General features: G+C 35.6%; 1 protein-coding gene across 3 annotated transcripts in view; it reads right to left on the bottom strand.

The window, feature by feature from the left end:
• The window catches only part of LOC145690111 (b(0,+)-type amino acid transporter 1-like), a 232,429-nt gene that overhangs the window by 122,456 nt on the left and 82,839 nt on the right, over positions 1–27,134 (bottom strand). For 2 of the 3 annotated variants that reach the window (XM_081764690.1, XM_081764691.1), the window contains exons 1-2: positions 8,242–8,371; positions 4,428–4,622 (exon numbers count right to left, since the gene is read on the bottom strand). In XM_081764690.1, the coding sequence (XP_081620816.1) occupies positions 4,428–4,622; positions 8,242–8,335 (289 nt within the window). In that variant the 5' untranslated portion in view covers positions 8,336–8,371. Of the gene's footprint in view, positions 1–4,427; positions 4,623–8,241; positions 8,372–27,134 lie in introns of those variants that run through there. The other variant, XM_081764692.1, reaches the window with a different exon arrangement.

Raw genomic sequence — 27,134 nt, 5'->3', positions numbered from 1 at the left:
CGAAAGAGTGTCGCCTACCAAAAACAGGTCACATTTGCCACTTTCCATTGTATGCACAATTTCAACCCTGGAAATCAATTTTAAACTTGTAAAAAAAAAAAAAAAAAAAAAAAAAAAAGTCTCGAATTGACTTGAATAGCCCTCGGAAAACACTTTAAAAGATCTAAAATAATATTTGTTTCCACGGATTAATCAAGAGTATTAAAAAGACGCAAGAACACGTTAGTCAAATTCACTTGGTACATTTTCATCTTGTAGCGTTTGTCCAATTGACTTAAATTTGACCAAGTTCTTGTTAGTCGGAATAACTCGCTCACATTTCTGGACATAAATTAGTATCTGTAATTCTTAAATGTATTAAACTGACTACTCAAAAATAGGTTTCGTAGGCCTAGTTATCCCACTGAAGTACCAAGTTTCGATGTAAATCAAGAACAGGCAATATTTGTCTTTTAAGCAATGATGTAGGCAATATAGGATGAAATAGACAAAATTAAATTTGTTTGAATTGAAGCAAAGACCCCCCATCCTCCTCCCCCAATGAAGTTAAGCACATAGTTTTATTATACCTTCAAATGTAAGCCACTTTATCTACAATTGTCTATTCTTAATTCCATTGGATGTTCACGTGGTTCGGATCCCACGCTAAGTTGTAAACTACATCTCATATAGAATCACTGCCGAACGGTACGTTAACTTCAATTCAAGCACCTAATCTAGTCTTAAGCCTTAAAATAAGAAATGAAATCGTTGTTTTGCGTTTTTACTTAACATTTCAAAACGTGCAATTGATTTACTTATCATCTCTAAGGTTACAATACCCATTCTCTATCATACATAAGTAGAAGCAAATGCATTACTATTGTATTACTAAAAGTTTTTTTTTGGTCGTTCGACTTAAATCCCTCCCTCTGTTACCCAAATTGAATTTCTGCAAAAGAATAACTGATCTGTTTTTTCTGTATACGATAATCACTCCTATATCAAGTTTAATGGCCTTATATCCAATGATTTAAAGGAAACATTTCCCATCTCCTTAGCATGTAATTTCCTCACCTCTTGGTACAGCATGGGTACCGATCCTCGGGAGCCGAGGTGACCCGGTCCCTGCCTTTCTGTATTGTATCTTTGATTGAACAACAAAACACATATAAGTGAACGTTCCACCCGCAAACTTATAAAGAAATCGGAACCACTGGTGCGTGAGGTCTCTGGTTCAATTCCAGCTCGCACCACGTGGATTTTGTGGATATAATAATGATATGAAACTAAAAGCATTGGGAACTTTTCCTAAAGTTCAGGGCTAACGTTCTTGTGGATAAGACATTAAATCGCGCCCAATGCTTTATTCTATATCCAATGTCTTCATTTGGCGTATCCTACCAAAGAAAACCGTTTTGGTACATTTTATAAAAGCGTTGTTTTTAAAAGTTTGTTTTTTACAGTTATTATTTACATGTTAGTCTTTATTAAGTACCCTACAATCAATTCTTTACTCCTAACTTCCTTAAGCCGAAAATACTACACGATTTCTTTGTGTGCGTTTTACATATTTCGTTTTCTGAAGAGCATTTTGCAAGACATTGACTTGAATCTGGTGAAAGGACACTTATTGAAGAGAACAATTCCTGTCTTTACTGTTAAAGGCACCACATCAAAGTTTCGAACCAGCACTGAACTGCATCTATTGAAATAATGCATCATTTGCTGACTTTTCCTACCCATATACACAATCCAATTACATTTTTTTTTTAGGTTAACGTCCCACAATTATGCTCCAATGCTAAGAGAAACAGTGATGATGATAATGAACGGACTGATGGAATGACGAAAGTGGTAAGAAACAGAGAACTCTGAGAAAATCCATAGATATATATAATATCAGTCCACCACAAAGCCCACTTGACGCTAGCTGTGATCGAACTAGGGAGGGCTAAATAATTAAATAGGTGAGTATTCTACTAAATACATTTGATAACTTAATTTTACAGTACGATAAACTATGGCGAGCACTGTTCTGGACAATGTTAAGAGCTCTAGTTATAGTATGGAAGTGTGAAAGTTTAAGCTGCAAGATTTGACTCCAACAAATAAAAAATAACCTAATAAAACGTTATAATAAGCGATTTATTCACTGGACCAAATTATTATCTAAGAAAAAATTATCGTAATTCTAAGTATTTTGATCTCAGCGACAGGCCACTTGCTCGAAATAAAAAATTTTCTTGTGCCACAATTTTAAGTTACTCTTTTAGTTTTGATTTAGGTGTTATTTACTTTAATACAGTCCATCAATATGGTATTGTTTCCTTCTCTCCTTTTTTATTACTCCATACTTTTTGTGACAATTCTTAGACTGCAATTTCTTTTTGAAACAGTGCCCAAGTCAGTTCGTTCCCTGTGTCGTGCAATATGTTCATATACGTAGTATAGAACATAGTATTTTTATCTTCAAATATGAGGAAGGTTAAGTGTAATAACCCTTTGTCAACACACAGATCATGGGACCCTCTTAGCAAGATATGCAATGAATCTACAGGGTGCATGAAAAGCCCTGTACCATAAGCAAAATGGTGGAAATGTATTTTTCTTTTCTTATAATAAATGATACTGTCACAGGACGAGCGTGTGGAAATAATACTGTTGTGTGGATCTGAAGCTTGCTCACACTAAGATGTTACCAGTGATTTCAATCAACACCATCCCGAACGACAACCGATATTCACACCACCACGGAATGATTGGGGAAAATATTCAAAAGAATCAAGGAATAGATATGCGAAAGACTAGGCCCAGTTTATATCCCTCGTGTGCTCATTAATTTGCGTTTCCGTGGCGTCTATAAACACGTGTACAACGCAACGGAGAGTACATTGAATAAATGTGATTTTTTCCTATGGTGTGGGACTTTTCGGACAACCTGTGCTGTTCAGTAAAGATTTACAACAGTAAATATGGTTTTCAATGTTGCTCTATTCATCATTATCTCGGAACAAGCGTGATGATACCAGTCCTAAAAAAAAAAAAAAAAAAAAAAAAAAGTTTACCCTTTTTCTTAATGTCAGTTGTGTGTGCGTGTATCTGTATGTCTTATCTGCTTTTTTATTGGGCTTTTAAAATATTGTTTTCTAGTCTGATTTCTTAATTTTGGATTAAGATCGGGATTTTGTTTGAGTTCCAATTTTCAATGTACCAGAGATGAACAAGTAAACAAATGTGGCTGTCCACCTAAGGTTAGAATAATATTCTTGAAATTTGTATATGTACAAGGTGGCCCAAAAGTAGGTATACATTCCGACAAAGTATGACATTTTAGTTTATTAAAATCATTAGTTAATTTGCTTCTGTCTGTTCCAAGCTTAAGGTATGAGTGAAGAGAGACGAAGAATAAATAATAAAGAAACTAATTCACTACCTGAATGGATAACAATAAGAAAATTATATAAAATGTCATCATGAGCCAGTCAATATGGGACTGTATACCTACTTTTGGGCCACCCTGTATATATTCATTTATGTGTTAGATCACAATGAACGAAATATTTACTGTCGGTCCAGAATTTTTTTCGATCCCATTGTGTAACAACAAATTAGAACTACCGTTAGTATTCGGTTGTAGCATTCTACTGTAGTTTGAGTATACTAAATGACGACGTTAATCACCCTTCCCTCCCCCCCCAAAAAAAATGTTCAAAGATGCTCATATACCATGCTCAAGGTGTACATTTCTACTGTATTCTACACAAAACATTTGATGAATTTTCTTCATTCGGCGACCCAACAAAATAATGTTCGTTCCTGTAATTTCTTCTACTTCTCGTTCACATTTTAGGTATTAACTAGTAATATACAACTTATATATTGAAAAGTAGTTTTCTGTTCCACATTTTTTCACCCAATTACTATACTTAAGAGTCTTCATCCCGGCGAAATTAAAATACCGCTAATTTTACAATAATTATCTGATATCTTCAAATAGATAAAAGATAATTGAAATATGGAACAAGAGCGCGCTAGACAATATTATTTTGCGTGAGGTATCGTTATCACAAGTCACCTAGTGGCTTGTCGTTTTCAGCTGTTTAGAAACGCGAAAATAAATACCGATTTTCAAAATGGCTCGAAATCGAAAGCAGATAAGTGAGTCGTGATAACGGTAAAAATAATATTGTCTAGGGCGCTCTTGTTCCACATTTCGATTATCTTTTATCTATTTGAAGATATCACATAATTACTGTAAAATTAGCAGTATTTTAATTTCGCAGGTATGAAGACTCTTAACAGAGTTCGATACAGTAACAATTAATTTTGTCTTGCTACTTTGTAAATGCTGGTGGATCAGGATTTTGTAAATATTTTTTTATAGATAAATAAATTTAATTATAGAAAATACTATACATAAAAAAGCTAATAATCCAAATACTTACCGATCATAGTGCCAACAATTAGAGCCACCCCACTGAAGAGTCCCACCCGTCTCTTGAGGTGAAAAGAGTCATTCTCAGTTGAGTCCGTCCCCTCCAACTTGTCTCCCGCTGGGAGGGCACTCTCAGACTCCTCGCACGAACTGGTGTATCCCGGATCCCCGCGCCACTGGATTCCATCTTTGGAGACATGATTTCCTGTAATAAAAATAAAAATAATAAACCTAACATTAGATATCATGATTTGTTTTAGTGTACAGTAAAACTTCATTTGTCTATTAAAAGTTACGAAACAAATTTATAGGGGATAATGTTGTACCTACGGACAGTAGTAATTTTCGCTTGCAAATTGTAAAGAAATTTTATCCTCTTAGCTGATCATACTGTTCTAGTTGACAGTTAACTAACTGAAATCTTAATGACAACAAAGCAAAAAAAAAAAAAAAAAAAAAAAAAAAAAAAAAAAAAAAACTGGAAACTTTTATTTTTGGCAGCTTTAAATCAGCAACGTAGTATTTTTTTAAAAAAAATCTAAAAACATGTTTTGCTTAATATTGCTACGTATGTATTGAAATATTTATCTACTAAGATACCTATCCGGGTTTTAGTTGCTTGAATAACACGAAGTTGTAAGAAGCTTTGTGTTCGGAAACTGATTGAATGGTTGTGATGTAAGATGTAACTGTACCTAGGGACATGTCGCGAAGTAATTTTAAGCTTCTCCCGAGACCAGTGTTTCTTTCAGAAACAATGTTCCAGGGGGCACACTTAGTATTCCGAGGGGGCACTGCTGGTACTATTCTGTTTATTGTTATATTACAGACGTATTATTTTGGGCTCCTCCGGGGGCATTCTCAGAGCTCCGGAGGCAGTGTCCCCCCCAAAAAAAATGTCTGAAAGAAACACTGCCTAAGACTATTGCCAATTTATCTAGTAGAGATAGATATATTTTCCCTATCTGTTTAATATACTATAATTTAGGTTATATCATATGGACTTTTGTCTAAAGATTAAGTTCACATATGTGTGAGGAAGAATTTCTAAAATGTTAGCAAATCATGAAAGTAATAATCTTACATACGTTATATAGAAAGTCTTGTTTGTTACCATTATTATTTGTAACTTAATGAACAGAGATATAAGCTGTATTCTAATTTCTTCCAATCTTATAAATAATTTCAATGCATAAATATATTTGAAGTACTTTTTACAATGTTTATGAAATCTCAAATCATTATAGATTTCCTTTTTCCAACTTTATTTGTATCTATAAGTATCGATATTTGTTTTACAATTATTATTTGTTTCATTTTGTAAATATAAATACAATATGTATATTTTCCCACTCTTACAAATAGTTCAATAAAGTTCCCTCTGGTGCACGGAGTCACGGATTCAAACCCTGCTCCCGCCAAGTGAACTTTGTGGTGGACAAAGACCGTCTGTGTTGGTTTCCTCGGGGTTCTCCCGTTTCCTTCCACTTTCTTCATTCCACCATTTCATTAATTTCTCATCATCACAGTCGCCTTTAGCCTAGCCGGCATAATCGTGGAACGTAAAACTCAAAGATGTCATGATGTCATAACGTTCAATAAATACATTTGTAGAAATCATTATATACAATATTTAGGAGAACACGTAAGTTGATATTTCGTATACGTAGCCATACTCTTTCTTCCTTTTTCTTTCTTTCTTTCTGGATATGTTTACCCAGATATGTTGGTAAGCTATACCGTTCCCCAGCTTCAGGATATGCAAAACATTGTCATCTTTCAGCAAGATGGTGCTCCTCCACATTAGGCTCATGAAGTCCGCGATTTTCTTAATGAAACTTTGACCAACCGATGAACTGACAGAGATGGCTCAACTCCAGGCCCGTGAGATCACCTGAATACTCCCTTAGATTACTTTCTTTGCAAGTGTGTGAAATATATTGTGTACAAAACAGCAGTTCTTGATATTGTGACCTTGCAAAAAAGCATCTGAGATGCCATTGACACAATCACACCAGACACGTTGCAGAATGTGTGTGACAAGAGAGTGAATACCGGCTTAATATTTTTCGTGTTACCAGGGATGCACATGTTGAAGTGTATTAATTGTATATATGGTTTATATATGGTTTAAAACTTAATGAATAGAAGCATATGTGGTAATAGCGCATGTTCCATTTACTGTATCCAATTAAGAGTTTGTTATCAGGGCCTACATTAAATTTGTATGTACTAGCTAATGAAAATGATTAAGTTCTTATGAAATAATTGTGGAATGAAAATACGAAAAGGAACGGAAGGATTCGAGAAAACAATATTATACACCACAAACTCATTTGGTCTAGGATCGAACCAAGGAGCTCTAGTACTAGAGACGAGTGCTCAATCATTGAGCTACCATTACCTCTCAGACATTTGTATTAGAATCATTAATGCTACTCTCATTAACTAATCGTACCAATCTTAAAATGTTGTATAAGTTAACAACATTATTCTAATTAATACATGCATTTGACTTTGATAAGTATTGATAAAAGATTAATTGATTTGTTTTAGCACACTATTTCAGCATCAAAATTATGGAATGTAAATATACAACGTAACGCAGTGTTTCTCAACATTTTTTTTTTTTTTTTTTTTTTTTTTTGGATTGACAACATACTTTACTAAATATCTCCCGACGCCACGGAACAGCTTAAGGTTAAGTTAGGTTAGAAGTGTGTTGTTGCTGTCGTTGCAGATATTCACGGTATAGTCTGTCTCAGAATTGATTTCAAATAATTATTAAAAGTTTCAACGTAAACAATAAACTGTGTTGCATAAAGTCCAGACTTAAGTCTTCTGAACGAAACAAAATAATATTTAAAGTCTGAAGATTCCCAACATGTCCCATGGGACTGAGCAACACGTCAGTTGAGGAAGCTTGGGTTAACGTAGGAACTGAATCACATATTGAGAATAAATATATTATATTAATCGTAAGATTTCTAATATTCTATGACCTGAACTATCGTGAAGTTTCCTGATGAGTAATTTTCTCCATTATGCCGTTCGTTTGTTCTCTTTTTGCACGAAAATCAAGATGTTCGTTTACGAAAATTACCAGTTTTGAAATTTCATATCTTTCACAAAATTCAAAACCTTGTTTTCGAAAACTATCAGTTTAGTAAATTTAATATATTTCACGATATTTAAAACTATGGTTCCTAAAATTACCAGCTTTGGAAATTTCACATATTTAACAAAATTCAAAATATTGATTTCGAAAACTACCAGCTTTGAATTTTTCATATATTTCACAAAATTTAAAATCCTGCTTTCGAAAAAAATCAATTCTCAAACTTTCGCATACCACGAATTTCAAAACCTCGTTTTCGAAATCTACCAGCTTTTGGAATTTCATGAAATTCAAAATGTTATTTTTAAAATCTACCAGCTTTTAAAATTTCATATATTTCACAAAATCTAAAACTTTGTATTCGAAAATTATCATCGTTTGAAATTTCACATATTTTACGAAATTGAATTCCTAATTTTATATATATATATATATATATATATATATATATATATATATATATATATATATATATATAGATAGATAGATAGAAAGAGAGAGAGAGAGAGAGAGAGAGAAAAGTGTACTTGTTTCCGCCATAATTCTTCCATACGTTCCGCTCTTATCCATTAGTCATCAGTAAACATGAATACATATTTGAGCACCACTACAGAGACGTCATATGACGTAATTGCACACGTAACAACTACAAAAGAATAATAATAATAATAATAAAAGTAAAGAGAGCAAATATTGTGTCCCTCACCTTCTGTTTGTAAAGGTTGTAACTGGTGCTGTGGCTGTTGATTTACAGAATGGGCCGACCTGTTACAGAAGAGAAAATGCAGCTTCCCTTTCATCCTCCAACACGGCCGGCTTGAAACTGAGCCCCGACACGAGCGAAGCTAAATATATATATAAGAAACTAATTTCGTCTGCCAAGGAAACGCGTTCTATCGCTCCATAAAGCCGAATTCATCCGACTGAGGGAACCATACACACACACAGTAAGCAACTCGCATCAGTTTGTGTGCAACGAGATAAAGAGCGTAATGGAAGTATCAGCAGCGGTACAGTTGCAATTTTCAAGCCTTCACTTGAACACGTTTGTGCAAATCATCCTTGGACACTTCTTCCCCTTTCCAGTGACGTAATGTTGACAAAGACACTTTCTTCGTGTTGTTTTAAAGTGTCCGTGACTGCGTGCATTGTACTTTTGGAATATATCAACGGAACATGTTAGTGCTAGGCTAGCGAGCCAGTCTCGGGCTTGAACTCAATTATTGAGCCTTATATAAGAGTAGCAAGCCAGAGCCTAAGTCCGACCGAGTGCGAGTCCAGTGAGATTAATGATCACGAGCCTTGTTAAGGATAACAAGTTCGAACTCCGAAGTCGAACAAGTGCGAGCCTGACTCATTGAAATTAATGAGGTAAAGCCTCAATGACAATAGTGAAGCTAAGCCCGTGTGTGACCGAGTGATCGATGGTCATGCTGGAAATGGCCATCTCTAGCTAACCAGTGAGTTATCCGGTCGCTCAGTGGTAAATCGCTCACATCTGGTGCGATAGATCCCTGCGCAGATCACGGGTTACGTGAGTTTGTAGCGGATAACATCGCGTCCGTATATTATCTCGAGGTTCTTCCGTTTCCTTCTACATTCCTATTTCGCCAATTATTTAATCATTTGCACTTTCACTATTCAGCCGCCTTCTTTAGCCTATAGGGCAAATACGTAGGGCGTAAAAGTAAGAATTTCGTTTCATTTTATTCTAGGTAGCCGGTCTATTATTTAAAAACTGCTTTCGGGTTTAGAGCTAATATAACACTGAAGTAAATGCGGTTCTGTAGGAAAGCGCTCGTCTATGATACTAAGAGTTTCAAGTTAAACCCTGGACATGTTAGCTTGTAGTAAATTAGTGTCGTATTAGTAGGTTTTTCGAGGCTTCAGCAACTATTCATCTATTGGTCATTTCGTTTTCAACTTTCAAAGCATAATGAACGACACTAAACTCAAAATTTCATCTTGTTTTGGCTTAATATACGCTTTTACCTTTCCTAAACAATAATAGCGTGGAACCTCCCTTAAGTAACACCTCAACAAAGAGCATCTGCACAATAGGGACAATTTTTTTTGTGTCGGCAAAAATATGGGACATTATGTGTCAGGAACTTTAAAAATATATGCACCGACAGCCTTGTTTTCCCCTCAACATTTTAGTATCCTTTTCATAACGGACAGGAGTTATTCTCGGTTTATGCAGATTTAGCACAGAAAATACATTCTGCAATTTGAGATGTAAATCTGCAATACGGTATGAATAGTAAACAGAATTTTTTCCCCCCCCGTAATATGTCATAATTGTCGTTAATCATTGACCTGGTGAACCACAACACAGAACAGTTGCAAGTTGCACTTGAAATTATTCTTTTCTCTGTCTAGAGCGAGAGGGCGCGCCCTACGGCTATTGGACGCGCCTAGCGTCAGGCTTAGACAAATTGCAACTCCCTTCGTTTCGCTATGACCGTTAGTCGTCAAGATATAACTGCTGAAGTGAGCACGTGGACAAGCTGTTCGTCGCATTAATGATACAGTGACAATGAAAGAGTTTGAAGAACAACGTGCGTGTATGAAATTTTGCTACAAACTTCGAACATTTCTAGAGATACTTTAATTGCTTTTCAATTCATTCAGGGTCTATTCAACCAAAAAATGCAAGCATGAGTTGGTCAACAATCAAGGTGATGTTGATTCTGTTTTTCAATTGGAAAGGTATTGCTCATCATAAATTTGTATCACGTGGTCAGATGGTAAACAAACAGTTTTACCAGGACATTTGGTAGTTATCTGGCAAAACATCAGACTCCCGTTGTTCTCCATCCACTCTATTCTCCGGACCTAGCCGCAGCAGACTTTTTCCTGTTTTTCAAACTTAAAATCACTTTAAAAGGTCGTCGTTTACACACCATAGAGGAGATTCAGGACAATGAGATAAGAGACCTGCGAGCCATCCCAGCAAGTGCGTTCCAGGAGGCTTCCCAAACACGAAAGAAACGTCGGGAATCGTGTATTGCCAGTAGAGACTACTTTGAGGGAAACAGTACTTAAAATGTTGTATAACGAACAATAAATAGTGTTGCCACGAGACGAGATCAGACGACACTTCAGATTGTCACGTCTCGTCTGGTGCAAAGCATGTCTCGTCTCGTGTGTCGTCTCGAATGGTTGTCTCGTTTCGTGGCAACACTAGAACGGCTGAGGCCCACAAAAACGAGCTGTTATGCCAAGTGGTTAAAATTACAACTTTTAACCAAGTTTGGTTTGGTTAACAGAGCACAACACGTAACATGACTACAATCTTCCAACAACGACTGTTTAGTTTCGACTGAACCAGTAATGAATTACTACGACAGGAACATTTATCAATACCGTCGGCAAGCCTTCCCCACTTACTATGAAATCCTTTTTTCAGAATCTCTGGTGCCACATCAACAAATAAGGAGGCCTATGTGACTTTCAGATTTAAAAACTGGCTTAGGTTCGAATAACATCATAAAACAATAAAAAAAACTAAATTTTATTGTCAAACCAGCATCCTTTCAATACCCAGTACTGAAAAGGGCTGACACGTTTCTGTGTTTGCTTGGAACGAGAAAGACCATGAAACAATGGTTAGTTACTGATAAAATTGCCATTAAGAGAACTTGTACTTATACGACAGGATGTTTATACATACGTATCCCTACTTGCCCCCGGAATGAAACCTTTTGAAACATTGATCTCGGTGAATGCTTTAACATTGTACTTGAATCTGGAGCACTATCACAAAATAATTAAACTTGAATGGATTGAAAAGTTGAAATGGAAAGAATCATAATAATAATAATAATAATAATAATAATAATAATAATAATAATAATAATAATAATAATAATAATAATAATAATAATAATAATAATAATAACTTTAGGTATTCCCTGTTCTTTGTAGGATAGTCCTCATTTGAAATAATAAACACTGGTATACATTTCGAAGGCAAATAATTTATTTCGAGTTAATAAGTTTTTAAACAAATTCAAAAACTGTGAATTCTTAAGGCACAAGACGAGACGAGACATTTCTCGAGATGTTTCGTCTCGTCTCGTATCTCGCCTCAAATGGTTGTCTCCTCTCTTTTACGAAACGAGACAAGACACGAAAAATGTCTCGTCTCGTGGCAATACTAACAATAAAAGTGTTATATAAAAAGTTCGGATTCTTTTTGAACCACTTCGTATACAAATTTACAACTAATGTATTTGCTGTAACCTGCATTTATGGACATCACCCAGTTATGGAGATCTGTTCTGTTAAGGAGGTATCCGTTATTGAGAAGTGTTCGTTAAGGATAGTTTCGCTATATTTTAATAATCGTCTTACAATATAACATATACTTTATTTTTTCAAGAAAAAATAAAAAAAGTGTGGTTATCGGGGAGATATGTTTTATTCGATCGATTATTTCGCAAACATCTATAATTCTTTTCTTTATTAATTATTCCAGATTTCATTAGCAATATTACAAAATAAATAATCAATTTCTTTCGGAGAAACCTATAAAAAATAGTATACTAATAAGTTATCTTCAGAAACGTTTGCAACAGTTTCGATCGTATTTTATAATCAAATAATTCAGTAATCTGTCTATATATTAAAAAGAAGTCCTAACTGACTGAGCGAAGCCTAGGCCAAACCGCTTAAACTAGAAACTTAAAACTTTGACAGTGCATCGAATTTGTGACGGAAGGTACCGTATCACTAAATCGCTAAGAAAGAATTTTTTGGAAATTTAACGATGAGGGGAACAGAAGTGACAATTATTATAATAAATTGTTCGGATCTTTGGATCTCTGAAGGACAGAAGTATATGGGGTTCTCATTTAAAATAATTAGACACTTTTTTAAATCGTTTTTTGATATTTCCTCCAGAAGGGAAGATAAAAGGCTGGGTTGGCAATTGTTATTACAGTACAGGATAACCACATCTCGAAAACCTTTAAGACTCTTCGTTTAAAATAATTAATGACGTGTTTCTGTGTTTTTTCTTTATATTTTCTCTAGAAGGAATGATTGGGGTTCCAATTGTTGTAATACTATGGCCATATGACGAAAACTCTTAACGAGCTTCCTCGTGGCTAAGACTAACGTACGCGCCTTTGTCGTGCGAGATCCGGGTTCGATTCCTGGTGATAGCTCATGTGGTACACATGCCACGTTAATTTGTAGTTCTACGTCTCATATAGCCTTGCAGCTCAAAGGACCGCTAAACTCAATTAAAATTGAAATCCCTTAATGTTAGACACATGAAAATTAGTGAGACTATTGATTTAAAATAATTAAAGACGTGGTTCAGCTTTTAAAAAAATGTTTCGCTTAGAAGGGAAGAAAAAGGTTGTGGATTGCAATTGAGTGCCATATTTCGAAATCCCATAAGACTAGAGATACGTTAGTGATATCAAACTTAGTAGGCTATACAATTCTTATTCAAAACAAGTGGGAATCTGCTATAGCGTTTCCGGAAATTCCGCTTTTAATCAGAGGAAGGGCCAATACCTATTTTTTCTCAATATATAAAAATGATTCTGAGGTTGTCAGTCTCCTCATCAGGGGGAAAAGGGGAGATGAACCATTTGAAATGAATTTTTGAACACAGTCACATTTGAGTAGACATGAATTTTTACAATTTCACTTTGATTGGAATGCGAATTCTACAGGGGAAAGGGGTTTAAATTTTCTTCAAAGAATTATGCTATAAACTTATTCTTGCCGTGCGAAGAACGGAAGTAAAGACAAGTATGAAGTACGAGGCTGAATGGCGAGCAAATGCGGAGTTTGGGGCGAAGTCTCCACCTAGTTGATATTATAATAGCTTTATATATATTTAGTGCAATAGTCCGTAGCTGTTATTATAAAGGTTACCAAGAAAGTTCTGTCTTTTCTATTTTTTTGGAGGTCTGTGTTCAATTGGCCCGCACACCCTAAGTTGACTGCGAATGCAGATAAGGCGAAGATCAGTTGTTGGTGTGGGTATATCCAACATACTACCTAGTTGTGTCAGTTCAATTACACCGTGAACTTGCGTATGGACAGAGTGAACATGGGACCTCCACAGAGTGTCATAAGGGCGTGTATGCTGTACCGGTTCAAACTGGGTCAAACGCCGCTGCAGCGGAGCGGAAGATATGCCAGGCTTTTGGTGAGGGTGTCGTGACTATGTAGACAGTACAGCGGTGGGTTAACAAGTTTAAGGACAGTGACGAAACACTTGGAAACGAACTACGTGTCGGAAGACCAACACATGTACAGAATGAAGATCTTTAGCCAGCAATTGAGGCTATTAGTTGCCAGACATGTAAGGAACTGGAAGTACAATTTAGTGTGAGTGGAGAAACCATTCGGCAGCATCTACATCAACTTGGAAAGCAATACAAGTTGGGTCGATGGGTCCCACATGATTTGACTCCGGGCCAGAAAGCAACGCGACCAGACACCCGTGTTTCTTTGCTGTCTCGTCTAAGGAAGGATACATTTCTGGACAAGATATTGACGTATGATGAAAAGTGAGTCCTGTACGTGAGTCCACGACGCCTTCGTCATTGGTTAGTATCGCATGAGCCGGTTCCAAAACAGCCGAAACCAGCACTGCACCTGAAGAAGGTCCTCCTGTATGTTTGGTGGACTGCTCGCGGCATTGTTAATCGGGAACTGCTACCAGCTAGTCAGAGCATCAATGCAACTGTATACTGCCAGCAGTTGAGCCGTGTTCAAAAGAAAAACTTTGAGTCCAGCACTTCTGAATTACAAAGGGGCCCTTCTATTACTGGACAACGCTAAGACTTATGTGGCTAGGTTGATGTGAGACACCATTCTATGCCTTGGATGGGAAACACTATTGCATCCGCCATACTTCCCGGACATTGCACCGTCTTATTATAACTTGTTCCATTCCTTGGACAATCACCTTAGAGGACGCAAGTTCAAATCCCTAATAGAGGTGCAGAATCCACTTGATTCTTTCTTCGCTTAACGGACCACCAAGTTCTACCGCGATGGCATCTATAGCCTTCCAGAACCTTGGCAGAAGGTCGTCGATTCTGATGGGGACTATTTTTGATCTTTCAGGTATGTCTTAGGTGATATATCAATGTTCGATTGTGTTGGGTGAAAAGGCGACATGACTTTCTTGATTACCTTTACAGTTTCTTTTTCGGAAGAATGCTTCGGGGGAAAATGGATATTAAAAAAATAAAAACTTGACTAAACGTCTATATGTATATGGCAATTCATCAATGGTCGATTGCTGATCATTCAATTTATTGTATATTTTCGTTCAAAATTAATTCTTAAGTCAAAAAAATAAAATAAAATACCTAGGCTACAACTTACCGAAAGTATTACAGAAGAAGAAACTCAGAAGAATTTGATGAAACTTGCTACGTAAACGCCTTTTGCATGTTTCGGTTGTTTTATTTGAACAAGAACGAAATGTACAGGGTAATATATATTTTGTAATTGTTGTAACAAGAATTCACTGGAAAGTTGAATTCCGGAAATCACTTGGTTCCCTACATTCAAAATACTATACACTTGTATGAGAGTTTCGTTCAGCATTCTCGATACACTAATTGTTCCGTATCCACTTATTTTCATTACCACCTGTCTCTTTCAGCCCACAGGCCATAAACATGAGACGTTAAACTAAATCTTGCATTTACTTTTATTTTGTACGTTACAGTCATTTACTACTGTAGTTATGCAATCACGCACAACATGCAAAAAAAAAATCGTTGCTATCTTAATTCTGATCGAGATATCGACTTCCTTTGGGAAATTTCATTGCATATTCCTGGAGTACGTGTATTCTGAAAGAGCAGACTTCAAAGTTTTACGATATAACGTCCTTTTAGTGCTATCAAGTGCAGCTTATAAAATATACTGCTGAAAAGTTAATCTTCCCATGCATTCGGCAGATTGTATCTCCGAAACGAAGCTACTCCGAGGACATTTTTACTGGAACTTCTCTTGTTTCTATTAGTACAACCGCCTTCCAATTGTTGTGAACGATCATTAGAAACACTATAGTTGAAAATGAAAAATGAAAGTTTTGAGTTTTACGTTCCACGGTTATACCGGTTAGGCTAAAGGAGACGGTGATGATGAGAGATGAGTGAAATGGTGGAATGAAGAAAGTGGGAGGAAACGGGAGAACCCCGAGAAAACCCACGAGCACGGTGTTTGTCCACCACAAAGTTCACTTGGCGGGGGCTGGGATCGAACCCGGGACCCCAAGCACCAGAGGTGAACGCTCTACCACTGAGCCACCGCGCCCCCCAACACTATAGTTGAAATGTCCCTTGTTCATACTGGGAGAATAGGATTATAGGGAGTATTTGAACTCCTTCCCCTTACGATACGCATTTCTATGAAAAAGTAATAAAAAAAAAATCTCTAAAGTTACCCCTTTCCTAAACTCACGCCTCATCGCTTCTTACACTTTCTCCATGCCGATAGAGGTTGAACATACAGTTGAACGGCATCGGGTATGTCACTAGTCATCTTAGTGACCCCAAAAACTATGAATTGGATACTAATATCAGTCGTTTTCGATTATTTTTACGTATTAAACCTTCCTCTTCACCTAGATCCTTCACCTCCATGCCAATGGGAGATTAATTTGGACTTAAACGGTATCTGGCGTATTACTATTCATTTCATTGACCCCTTAAATTATGTATTAGACATTATTATCGGTCGTTTTCAACTATTTTAACATGTCACCCTTTCCCACTCCTACCTCCAACTAGTGTTGTAAAAAAACGTTTTTTTTTCTGTGAAGTTTTTTTCAATAAAAAACATCGTTCTTTTTCATGTTTTTTTCAAAAGTCTGTTTTTTTTCTGGCAACTATTATTTATTGATTTATGTTGCAGATTATTGAAATAATCAACAGAACTTGAGTCGAAGCCCTCGTAACTTACAAATCGTTTGTTTCTTTGAACCTATACGAGCAAAATTGTGTGATTATTCCTTTCGGCCCCAGGTCATTTTTGGCGTTTTCCTACATTTCCAGTTAGTGACTTATTGCTCAAAAACTATTCACTCGATTGATATGGTTAAGGCCTTGTTTTTAAGAAAATGCATGTGGCTATTTTTTGGTGTAAGTTTCATTGCAGTGTTGTCAACGGGTGGGAAATTATTGAGGGAAATGTAGGGGTGAAAATTTACAAAAAATTCTCTAACCGAATTTCAAAAATTTTTTGTACATAGCACCACTGCTGCTATATGGGTCCAAGTCACCTAAACAAATCTTTGGTGTGTTGACAAGGTACAGTGAAATCCTGAAGTCGCTGGCTTCCATTCAAAGAGGGGAAGAAAAAAATTCTGTCATACACATGAAATTTTGACACTTTTTACGCCTCAGAAGCAAAAGTCAAATATGCCGGAGTACAGCTTTTCTAATTATCCTATTGAAACTTTTTATGGTGCGTTCTGTAGGGAAAAGAGGAAGCTTTCACGTAGTGGTACGTTTGTTTCAATGTAGCCAGTAAGAGGGTAATATAATAGAGGGGAAAGGGAAATTTTCCGAATTTTTCACCTAATTGCGGGAATTAATTGTTTTGGCTGGAAACGCTGCCATCAGACAGACGAAAATTATCTGAAAATAAACCGTAGTACTCCAAGAATATATCCTACAAGTATCATGGCGATATATAACAAAGTAAGCATGAAATTAAAAAAAAAAAATCTCATTCTACCCCAGAAATTCACCATTTTCTTACCATTTAAAGAACATGGTTTATTATAAACCTCAACTGTACTTCCCCTAATTATTCTAATGAAACTTTTTATGGTGCGCTGTGTAGGCTAAGGATGAGGCTGTTAGACACTGGTACATTTGTTTGAATGTAGCCAACAAGAAGGAAATAATAGAAATAAAAAAGGGAATTTTTACCGAAATTTGCCCCTAAAATCTGGAATTAAAATTTTTTGTAGCTAGCAACACTACTATCAGACACACACAAACTATCTTAAAATAAGCTTTTGTATCCCTCTAATATATCCTACAAGTATTGTGACGATATCTAATAAAGTAAGCATGTGAATAAAAAATCTCATTCTACCTTTTAAAAAATTACAGTTATCTTTCAAATTAGAGAACAAGGTCCACTGTAAACCTCAACTGTACTTCCCCTAATTATCCTATTCAAACTTTCTATAGTGCGTTGTGTAGAGCAAAGAGGAGACTTCCAGATACTGGTACGTTTGTTCCGATATAGCCAAACGAGGGAAATAATAGAGACAAAACATATAATTTTTCCAAAATTTCCCCCTAAAATCTGGAATTAAAATATTCTGTAGCTGGCAACACTACTACCAGACAGACGCAAACTATCTTAAATTAAACATTGGTACACCACTAATATATCCTACAAGTATTATGGCGATATTTAAGGAACAAAGCTTCTAATTACCAAAAATATATTACGGTAAACAGAAAAGTAAGGAAAAACTAGAAAAATCAACGGCTAGAACCTAAATACGAATTTCACGTGCGCCCCCTAATTACCCCATTGTAACGATTTGTAATTTCGTTTGTTAAGTAAGGGCAAATGTTCGATTGGCGTAAGTTGACTTGCACTCGGACGTATAGGTGCGGATTTATAAACAAAAATTTCTAATGTTTTGACCAAATATAGGGGAATTTTAATTTTCCTAATTGGCAACACTGCGCGCAGGCCCATCCAATTGATGTCAACAGTTAGGTATCCATCCGGTATCCAAGTCTTAAGGATGTCTTTCTACAACGAAGGAAGCTACAGGGAAAAAAAGTAAAGGAAATTCGAAATTAGAAAATTCTCGAATTTTTGACTGGGGTGAAATTTGAGAAGGAAATTCGACACCAGAAGAAAAAGAAATTAATATGATAAACTACAGTCCAACCACATTTTCAAGAATAATATCCCGATATCTTAATTAGTGTCCACACTGGAGCGGATTAAAAAAGTGACACACCTGTGTGTGCCACTTTGGCCACCTGGGCTACCGAGTATACATTTGATTACATTTTTTTGATTACTAACTCGTGTTGTTTTTGTAGTTATAGTCTCGACTAATAACAATATCGTTGTAAACAATAACTTTATAAGGAAAATTTTCTCTCCTTTTTACATCTTAGTTCCAACACTGTTGGCGAGAAATGTAGGGTGTTTCAAAATAAATTTTGTGGTTTTAAGTCTTCGTAGTACTTATTACATTTTACGTACAATTATAAGCAATGCATCAAGTAAAAGAGCACCTCAAACAGTCTTTGCTACAAGTGTTCAATGTGAGATTCATTCGTCACACGGCACTCATCTAGTCGATAAGCGAGAAAGGCCCATAAACTTTCCGCCATATGGCACAAAACACATTCAATTTAGGGGAGTTTCGTTTCAATTGTACCATTCCTGAGGATTTGCTGATGGCCAGATGCAAACATTATGAGTGTTCACATTAGCTCTTAGGTGAAAAGTCGATTTATCACTGAAGACGACACAATCCAGAAAATCTTCATTGTTATGCAGCAATATTTCACTTGCGAAATTGGCACGTAAACCGTAGTCTGTAGGCTTTAGACCTGTAGCAACTGCAAACAATAAAGACGTAGTTGCAAGCGTCTCCTTAATATTCTTCACACAGTCGGTTGCACTGTACAGGTTCAGTCTTTATTAAAACACAAAAAGCTTTCTGCTCTCTAGTCTCCATCTTTGCTACTTGCTCTTTCTAACGGCAGACAGAATAAACAATGCATGTACATGCGTGCGTACAAAACTGTTTGAGTTGCTCTTTCATTTGATATAATATTTATAATTGTAAGTTAATTGTAATAGATACTACAAAGTTTCAAAACCCTAATATTAATTTTGAAACACCCTGCATTACTTCAAATTGAGTCATCCTATATTCAGGTCCTAGTCAATTTGTCGCCTCGTGCAATGGCATAATTTGCCGCCTCCCCCTTTCTCCAGAAAGAACAAATCTTAGAAGTCATGATTTTAAGTATGCTACTCCAGCATGAACAACAAAGGTGAGGGTAAGTGCAGTCTCACTCAGAAAGGCTTAAATACTTACTAAAAATGCAATTCCGTTCTGTCTATTGATTCTTTAAATGTTAATCTATTATGATAGTGAAAGATAAAGCAAACACACCTGCAGACGAAAGATGGTAATCCTTTTTATAGAATTCACTATCGAGCTTCAATCTCAATGTATCAGTTTGAAATTCCAGTGCAACTAGCTTTTTATCTTTATTTCTTGATTTTTCTTCTAGATCTTCTAACATTTTTTTAAAAAAAAAACTTGTTTCTATCTTCAATGATAAGGAACTTGCTTCTGACAAAAACAAGACTACTTTCATATCAAAACTGTGATAACTTACTAAATGGAACAGATATTCACTACTATTCGAGAATTCAATTCTTGCATTTGACAACAATCAAGCAATTTGTGCTCGGATTTATTCGACCATTTGCTTTATCATTGTCCATGTGGCCTTAAACTAATGCAACCTAAACATAATTTATGAATGTAGTATTCAAATAGGTCAGCTTAGTAAATGTAACTACCATCATCATGAAGTCTGTTTCCAACAAGATATATTTAATTTAAATAATAAACTTAAGACAGATTTTGCCGGACCATCCAAGCTTGCGGTTCCACGCAAATACACGTGTTGCATATATACAGTGGCGTATTTAGGAGGGCTTCCGGACTTAAGCCCCCCGAAATCTTACTTACTATAGTAAAGTATATGAAATATCTTGCAGAATTTTCACATTTTAAGGCAAAGCCCACCCCCGAAAGTTAGCAAAGCCCCTCAAAACAAAATCGTAAATACGCCACTGCATATATGGTAGAGTCAGCTCTGTATATAATATATATCTAATCGACAAATTATTTATATATGACATTTAGAAAAATACTATTAGGCAAATTAGTATTAGTTTTTACCTTTAGACAAGTTATTGGAATTTTATACTGTTCATGACATTATTTTCGTACTTATTAAAGGCCTGCTTTTACGAAAAAACATAATTTCATTTCTACTTTTATTTCTTAGTTGATATTGATGAAAACTGCTGAAACCCGAATTGTTATTAGGTATGGTATTCATGTAAATTGTAAAATATTTGTAGCGTATCAGTATCTAGCGTTAATTTATGTTGCATTTTACGGTGATTACACCTACATAAAAATATTTCATAATTAAATAGACTTAAGATGCATTACAAATGACTATTTGAAAAAAAAACGAAATTTAGAAAAAAAAACGAGAGGCAATGTTTTTTTCTAAAAAAAAACGTACATTTCTGAAAAAATACGAACTTTTTTTTTCTATTTACAACACTACCTCCAACCCTCACCACCATGTCGGCGGGGGATGAATTTGGAATTTAAAGTAATGAACAGTGTCACAATTCATCTCAGCGACCCCGAAAATTACGTATTGGACACTAACATCAGTAGTTTTTAATCTTCGAGCGACGAAAGGATACAAGACAATTTAGTGATCGTGAAAAAAATCGACATTTCGACGGATTTGCACGTTTCATGGTCTCTAAATACCGAAAAAGTGATTTTTCAACATCTGTCCGTCCGTTCGCCCGTTCATTCTGACGTGCATTCACTTAGAGACCATACCGTTAACCGCATCTCAACCAAATTTAAAATTTAAGGTTTTTATGTGATCAACCAGGGTTTTTTCTAATTTTCTTCCTACCCCTAAAAACAAAGATAATTTGCTTAAAAGTAAAAATTAAAAAATGCTATTTTCTCGAAAACGGTTCTAATGATATTGTTTACATTTTATAAATCAATTTTCCAATAACAACTTCATCATATGGTGTAAGTCATTTCTCTGGAAAAAATTAAGAATATTTTCTTTGGGGGAGGGTGAGTTTTCTTTCGGGTGATTTTTCAAAAACGACTAAGCGATTTTCTTCATATTTCATAAATAACATGAAAATATGCCATAACTCATTTGTTCTGCAAAAATGCATGAGGGGTTGTTTATTCTTAAGATATTAACTAATAAATATTTAATAATTAACTGTTTAATATTGTTTGTTATTTCTTACGAAAAAAATCACACTCTCGGGGAGTTTCTATTCAAACTCCTCAAAAATGACACAGGCGATTTTGGTCGTATTTCATAAATAAATATTTCGCATTAATCACTTCTATGATAATATCTACAAGAGGCATTTTACTTTTGGGTGAGTTTTTTGTGATCATTTTGTAAACTATTACTCATGCGATTTTGTTATTTTATAAACAAATATTTCATTAATAACCCTAATATATGATATGTAATTTCTTATGGAAAAATCTACAAGGGATAATTTAATTTTGGGGATTTTTTTTCGGTGAAGCTTTCCGAAAATGCCTTAGAATTTTCTTTCTATTTCACAAGAAAATATTTCATTAATAACGGTAGCACAACATGATTTAGTTTAAGGAAGTGGAGCGAGAAAGTTTAGTGCGGTGGACCATACCTTTTAGTTTTACATGACACTACTTTTTAATCAGTTTCTCACACTACAAACCAAAAAAATGTCAACGTACTATCATATCTTTAGAAGCCTAAGGTTGGTAATCATACCAAATATTTTAACTTGTTCAGTAGTTATTGCGTGTTGTAATCACACACACACCAATTCTATATATGTGCGTGTATTGTTAAATAATATCCCTTTATCAGATCCACCAAAAGTGAAGTATGGCGACATTTATATACGATAAAGGATCAGAAACTAAGATTACAAGGCCGATATTTCTGGAGTTTCGTCTGTTATAAAGAGTGTGCGGTAATTTTAATACATGGAGTTGGCAACTGTGCAGAGTTTCTGTCACCCGCCATCTACCGCACAAATGGCGACTCGTTTGGAAAACTAATCTCTCGAAGATATCCGCTGTTATTCGATTTCCGTGGGCGAAACATGTAACCGCGGTTGAAATTCACCGGCAGCTGGTAGAGGTTTAGGAAGAGACTGTAATGTCTCGTCAGCATATTTCAGAATGCTGGCGAAAGTTTGCGGCTGGTAAAGAAGGCGTCACCGACGAGGAGCACACTGGTCGATCCAGCACGGCATCAACAGATTTAAACCCAGCTCGCATGGAGGTGCTGATTCAGGCCAACTGGAGGATTACGTTAAGGCATCAGAACTGGGAATGAAGGAGCACCTGGGAGGCCGTCGCTTCGCTTCAGACGAGGAGCTGAAAAACTTCGTGACAACGTGGTTGAACACACAAGGACAGGATTTTTTTTTTTTTTTTTTTTACCAGGAGGGAAGCTTCAAACTCATTCAATGATGCGATAAATGCCTCAACTTATATGGGGACTACGTCGAAAGATAACCTAATGTGTGTATTATTATCTGTTGGTTGTATTGGTTGTATGACATAATATATACACGTTTTACTGCAGGTTTTGTAACCTTACTTTCAGATCACTCCTCGCATATTAGCTGAATCGAGTATTTCTCGAATGTTATACATGCGTGAATCAGGAACAGACGAAAACTGTGTCTAAGGCTCTCTCATTACGTAAAGATTAGCTAAGAGACCATTATATAGAAAAGAAAAATATAAAGCAAAATGTGTATATATAGGCCTACACGAAAGCTAAACAGGCACAGCAACTTCACTTATTCAATTGTCACGAAAAAGACAGTAGCAACGTGAACAGTGAGAGTATCTTTACATCAACGAACTACAAGTAAATTTGAAAATGTCTGAGCGGACTGGTTCTGCAACTTTTCAGCCAATCAACAATCAACACAGTCTGCGTCTTCCAAGATTCTGCCGCGCGCGTTCTACTCTCAAAGACACATAAATCCTTTGGCAGTCCGTTTGAATGCCAGCAAACATTATTGTTTCCCGCTGCACCTTGCAAGGACCTTCAAACACGAGCCAACCACTCGAACCAAAATTTTTGTCTCCTTCTTTTAGAGAAGCTTATTTAATGGCTTTTGGTTAGAGAACTTGCTTTAAGTGAGACTGCAAACGCAAAATTAATAGCACAAGGGTAATAAAAAGTGCGTTGTGTTCTTACTTTCGAAACAAATCAGAAAAAAGTTGTATATATACTTCTGTATGATCTTTTTATTATTGGTGATTGAGTAGTCATTCGTAAGGAACCATTCACATTCAAAGTGACCACTGAAGACGAATATTTCACTAAAGGATTTTGCTTCCTGATTGTAGGAAACCACAGTGCCATTTATCTTTCAAATATTTAGTTAGTTTGGGAAATCATTACTTGATTGTTATATAAATAAAGAAAAAAAGAAACATGTCATCGCTTCCTACCATTCAATTTTCCATGTGCACTTTGGTGCCCCAATGAAAATGAACTGGCTAAAGCGTCCCTTACTGTAGTAGTTCCCAACCCTTTTTGACTGACGTCACTTTACTTCCACGACTCGCGATACACTTACTTGTTTTTTTTTTTTTTTTAAATTAAAATATAGCATAAATTATAGTAGTCTAAAACTATGAGTGTCTATAAAGTATTAGCTTCGTGTAGTACTGAGCACTATTGCTGCTACTGGAGCCGTTGACTGATACCCTTTGTCTCAAAACTAACTTTGGCAAATGTTTCATGAATTTTAAATTCTAAAATTTCGCAACACACCCTATGTGAATGAGTGACCCGCAAATGTGTTGGGGTACACCGGTTAGGAACCACTGTCTTAGTGGCCTGACCTAGTTAATGGACTAGAACTGCCATCGAGCAGAACATTCAAAAAGAATAGAGAAAAGTTTTGATTTTATTTTAACGAAATCCTGTTTTAACGAAATTTTCTTATTACAGTAGTTCCCATAATGCATTTGGTCTCGAAGCCTAAGCAAGCAGGTTCGTCTTCACTCTCACTAATTTCAATCCCGAATTATACGAATAAGTCTATTAATCTCGAACAAAACACATATTATGTTCTTTAAAAATCGAAGCGCTTTACGAAATTTTCACGGAAATATTTACTTAATTATCGGAAGTGGGGATTCACCCTTCATTTTTGACCATAAAGATGATTGGAAATCCTCAGAAACAAACAGCCGGATAGACAGACAAAGAAATGCGGATCGAATCGAATGGTAGAAGGTCGCTAGCTCGCTAATCCATGGAACGCAAAATATGGATCCATAAAATATCCAAGTAGTAAATTCATTTGTTTTCTAACGGAAAATACTGTGATTGACTTGGACGTAGGGGCGCGTCCACGTGAGGGGTCCACCGGGTCCGGACCTCCCAAAATGTGGTTACTTGACAAATATTTGTACACTTTCTTAACAAAACCATAGAAATGATTGATGTAGCCTACAGATTTTGATCTTACACCTCATTTGTGATCTTTCTTTTCTTATAAAACCAATCTGGTTCTATTATTTTTTTCTGAGAATATCGATGGTAGTACTTAACAAGTATATATTGTCTTTTCGGGTGTAGAATAACACCGGTTCAATAATATATAGACGTAGTGTATTGTAGTGTTGGACTCCTCCCAAGAAAAAAAATATGGGTGCATGCCTGTTTGTACGTAATATATTATTGCATATTTTGTCAATCTGCTTTTGTCATTCAAACACAGTACTCCAGCTATACAGAATTGGAAGATTACAAGACTGCTTTTAGAACTAACCTAAAATGTGTTTAGGTAAAAAAAAAAAAAAAAAAAAAAAAAAAAAAAAAAGTACACTATATTATGTCTATAAAATGCGTAATGCATCAGATAATAAAGCGATTTTGTTGTTAATGGATCAGAAAAAAAAAGATTTGTCTTTAATTACTTTCAACATACGTATGATGATAACCACATTAATGCGCTTAACGTGATCCCTTTGGCTGCCTTCCATTTTATCTACATTAAAATGTGTATACAGCAAAAGCTAACGTCATAAATGATGTATCTACAGTAAAAGTTAATGGTATATAATGTTATTTGTGCAACAGAAGCTAACGAAATGAATTCTCTACAGCAAAAATTAAACGAATAAATATGTCTATAACAAAATGTAACAAGATAAATGTTGTGTCTACAACAAAAGCTATTGGTCAAAATGGTCTGTCTACAGCAAAAGCTAACGAGATAAAATAACTGATGCTTCTATAGCTAAGACTAATGGGATAAGTGCTGTATGTACGGAAAAATTAACGATATAAATTCATCTTGAAGAGAATCGTACACAATACGAGTACTTTTATTATACACATCTATGTAACAAAATGCAAATTATACATACTTTCTAGACATAAGACGCGAACTTCAACTTATTCTGAATTCGAAAAAAAAAATGTTCTTTCATAGGAATGTAAACACGATCCTCCGCATCGAAGTTTTTAAAAAAAATGTAGTAATTAATTAGCCAAACGAGCTTGACAGTCGTGTTTGAAAGATGTGCACGAGAGAAAAGCAGAGGTTGTCTGTGTCTTTGGAAGAGCTCTGTGTCATATCGAATCTTGTCACGAAAATTCTTGTCTCATCTAGTGCACAACAAGTCCTATTTGTAAACGTAGCTTCAAGAGGACTTGAAACATTGTACTAATTGTCTTCAGGTTACGTTTTTCCCCTTTTATGTGCGTGTTTTCTTATTTTATAGCTATTATCCTAACTGAAACGTCTCTTTTTCGAACGAAGAGAATACTTTTATAGAAAGTACGTATTATGAACCCCTTTTCCCATTAGGATACACATTACCATGAAAGTGTAAAGATAAGAAACCGTGATGCCACCGCTTTCCACTTTGACTTCTTATCCCCATGCAGATGGAGGATGAATTTGGATTTAAATGGCATCGGAAGTGTCATTATTACTCTCAGCGACCCCAAAAACTACGGATTGGACATTAATACCGGTCATTTTCGATTATTTTTACACGCCACCACTCAACTTTTCGCACAAACTATGACTCCCTGCTACTCTTCTTAGGATACGTATTTTAATAAATTTAATATCGTAAGATCATTGGGAGGTCTAAAGTTGATAATCATGTCATGCCATTGCCAATTATCATTTTTATCGATTCAGTGGTTATTGTGTGGTGAGATTAAACAAAAACTCACAATTTGCTTTTTATACAATAATTTTTAATCCGTTGTCATTGTAGTGTAGATGAAAAGAGAACAGAAACTAGAAACAAATATAGTCCAGATTCCATTTTCCGCCCGATTAAAAACTGAAATGGGAAACACCCACCTTCTGTACACCCATATCAACATAAAAGACATGCTTTGTTGCAGATTAATTGTTCGTGGCATTCCTTGGTCGCTTAACTGCACAGGAAAATGGTAAATTATGTCAGTAGCGTATTGTCTGAGAAGCAGAAAATAGCCGTAGATTGAAACGAATGGAATATAAAAAGTATGTGATATAAAAGTATTAATGATATTTCAATTAATAATAATCTGTGTCCATTCTCAAATACTACAATATTATTCGAGTTTAACGAAAAAAAAAAAAAACTGGCCAAAAATTAAACATCTACCGACACCGTAAAGTTGAACAAAATGCTTTATGGTCTGTAAATGTCCACGCGTAGTATTTAAGAAAATCGGGAAAACTAAATATTGTGAAACTAAAAAC

The sequence above is a fragment of the Thermobia domestica genome, chromosome 7, assembly GCF_964235325.1.
Source record: "Thermobia domestica chromosome 7, izTheDome1.hap1.1, whole genome shotgun sequence".
Lineage (NCBI taxonomy): Eukaryota > Metazoa > Arthropoda > Insecta > Zygentoma > Lepismatidae > Thermobia > Thermobia domestica.
This window is presented reverse-complemented; position numbering and strand designations above follow the sequence as displayed.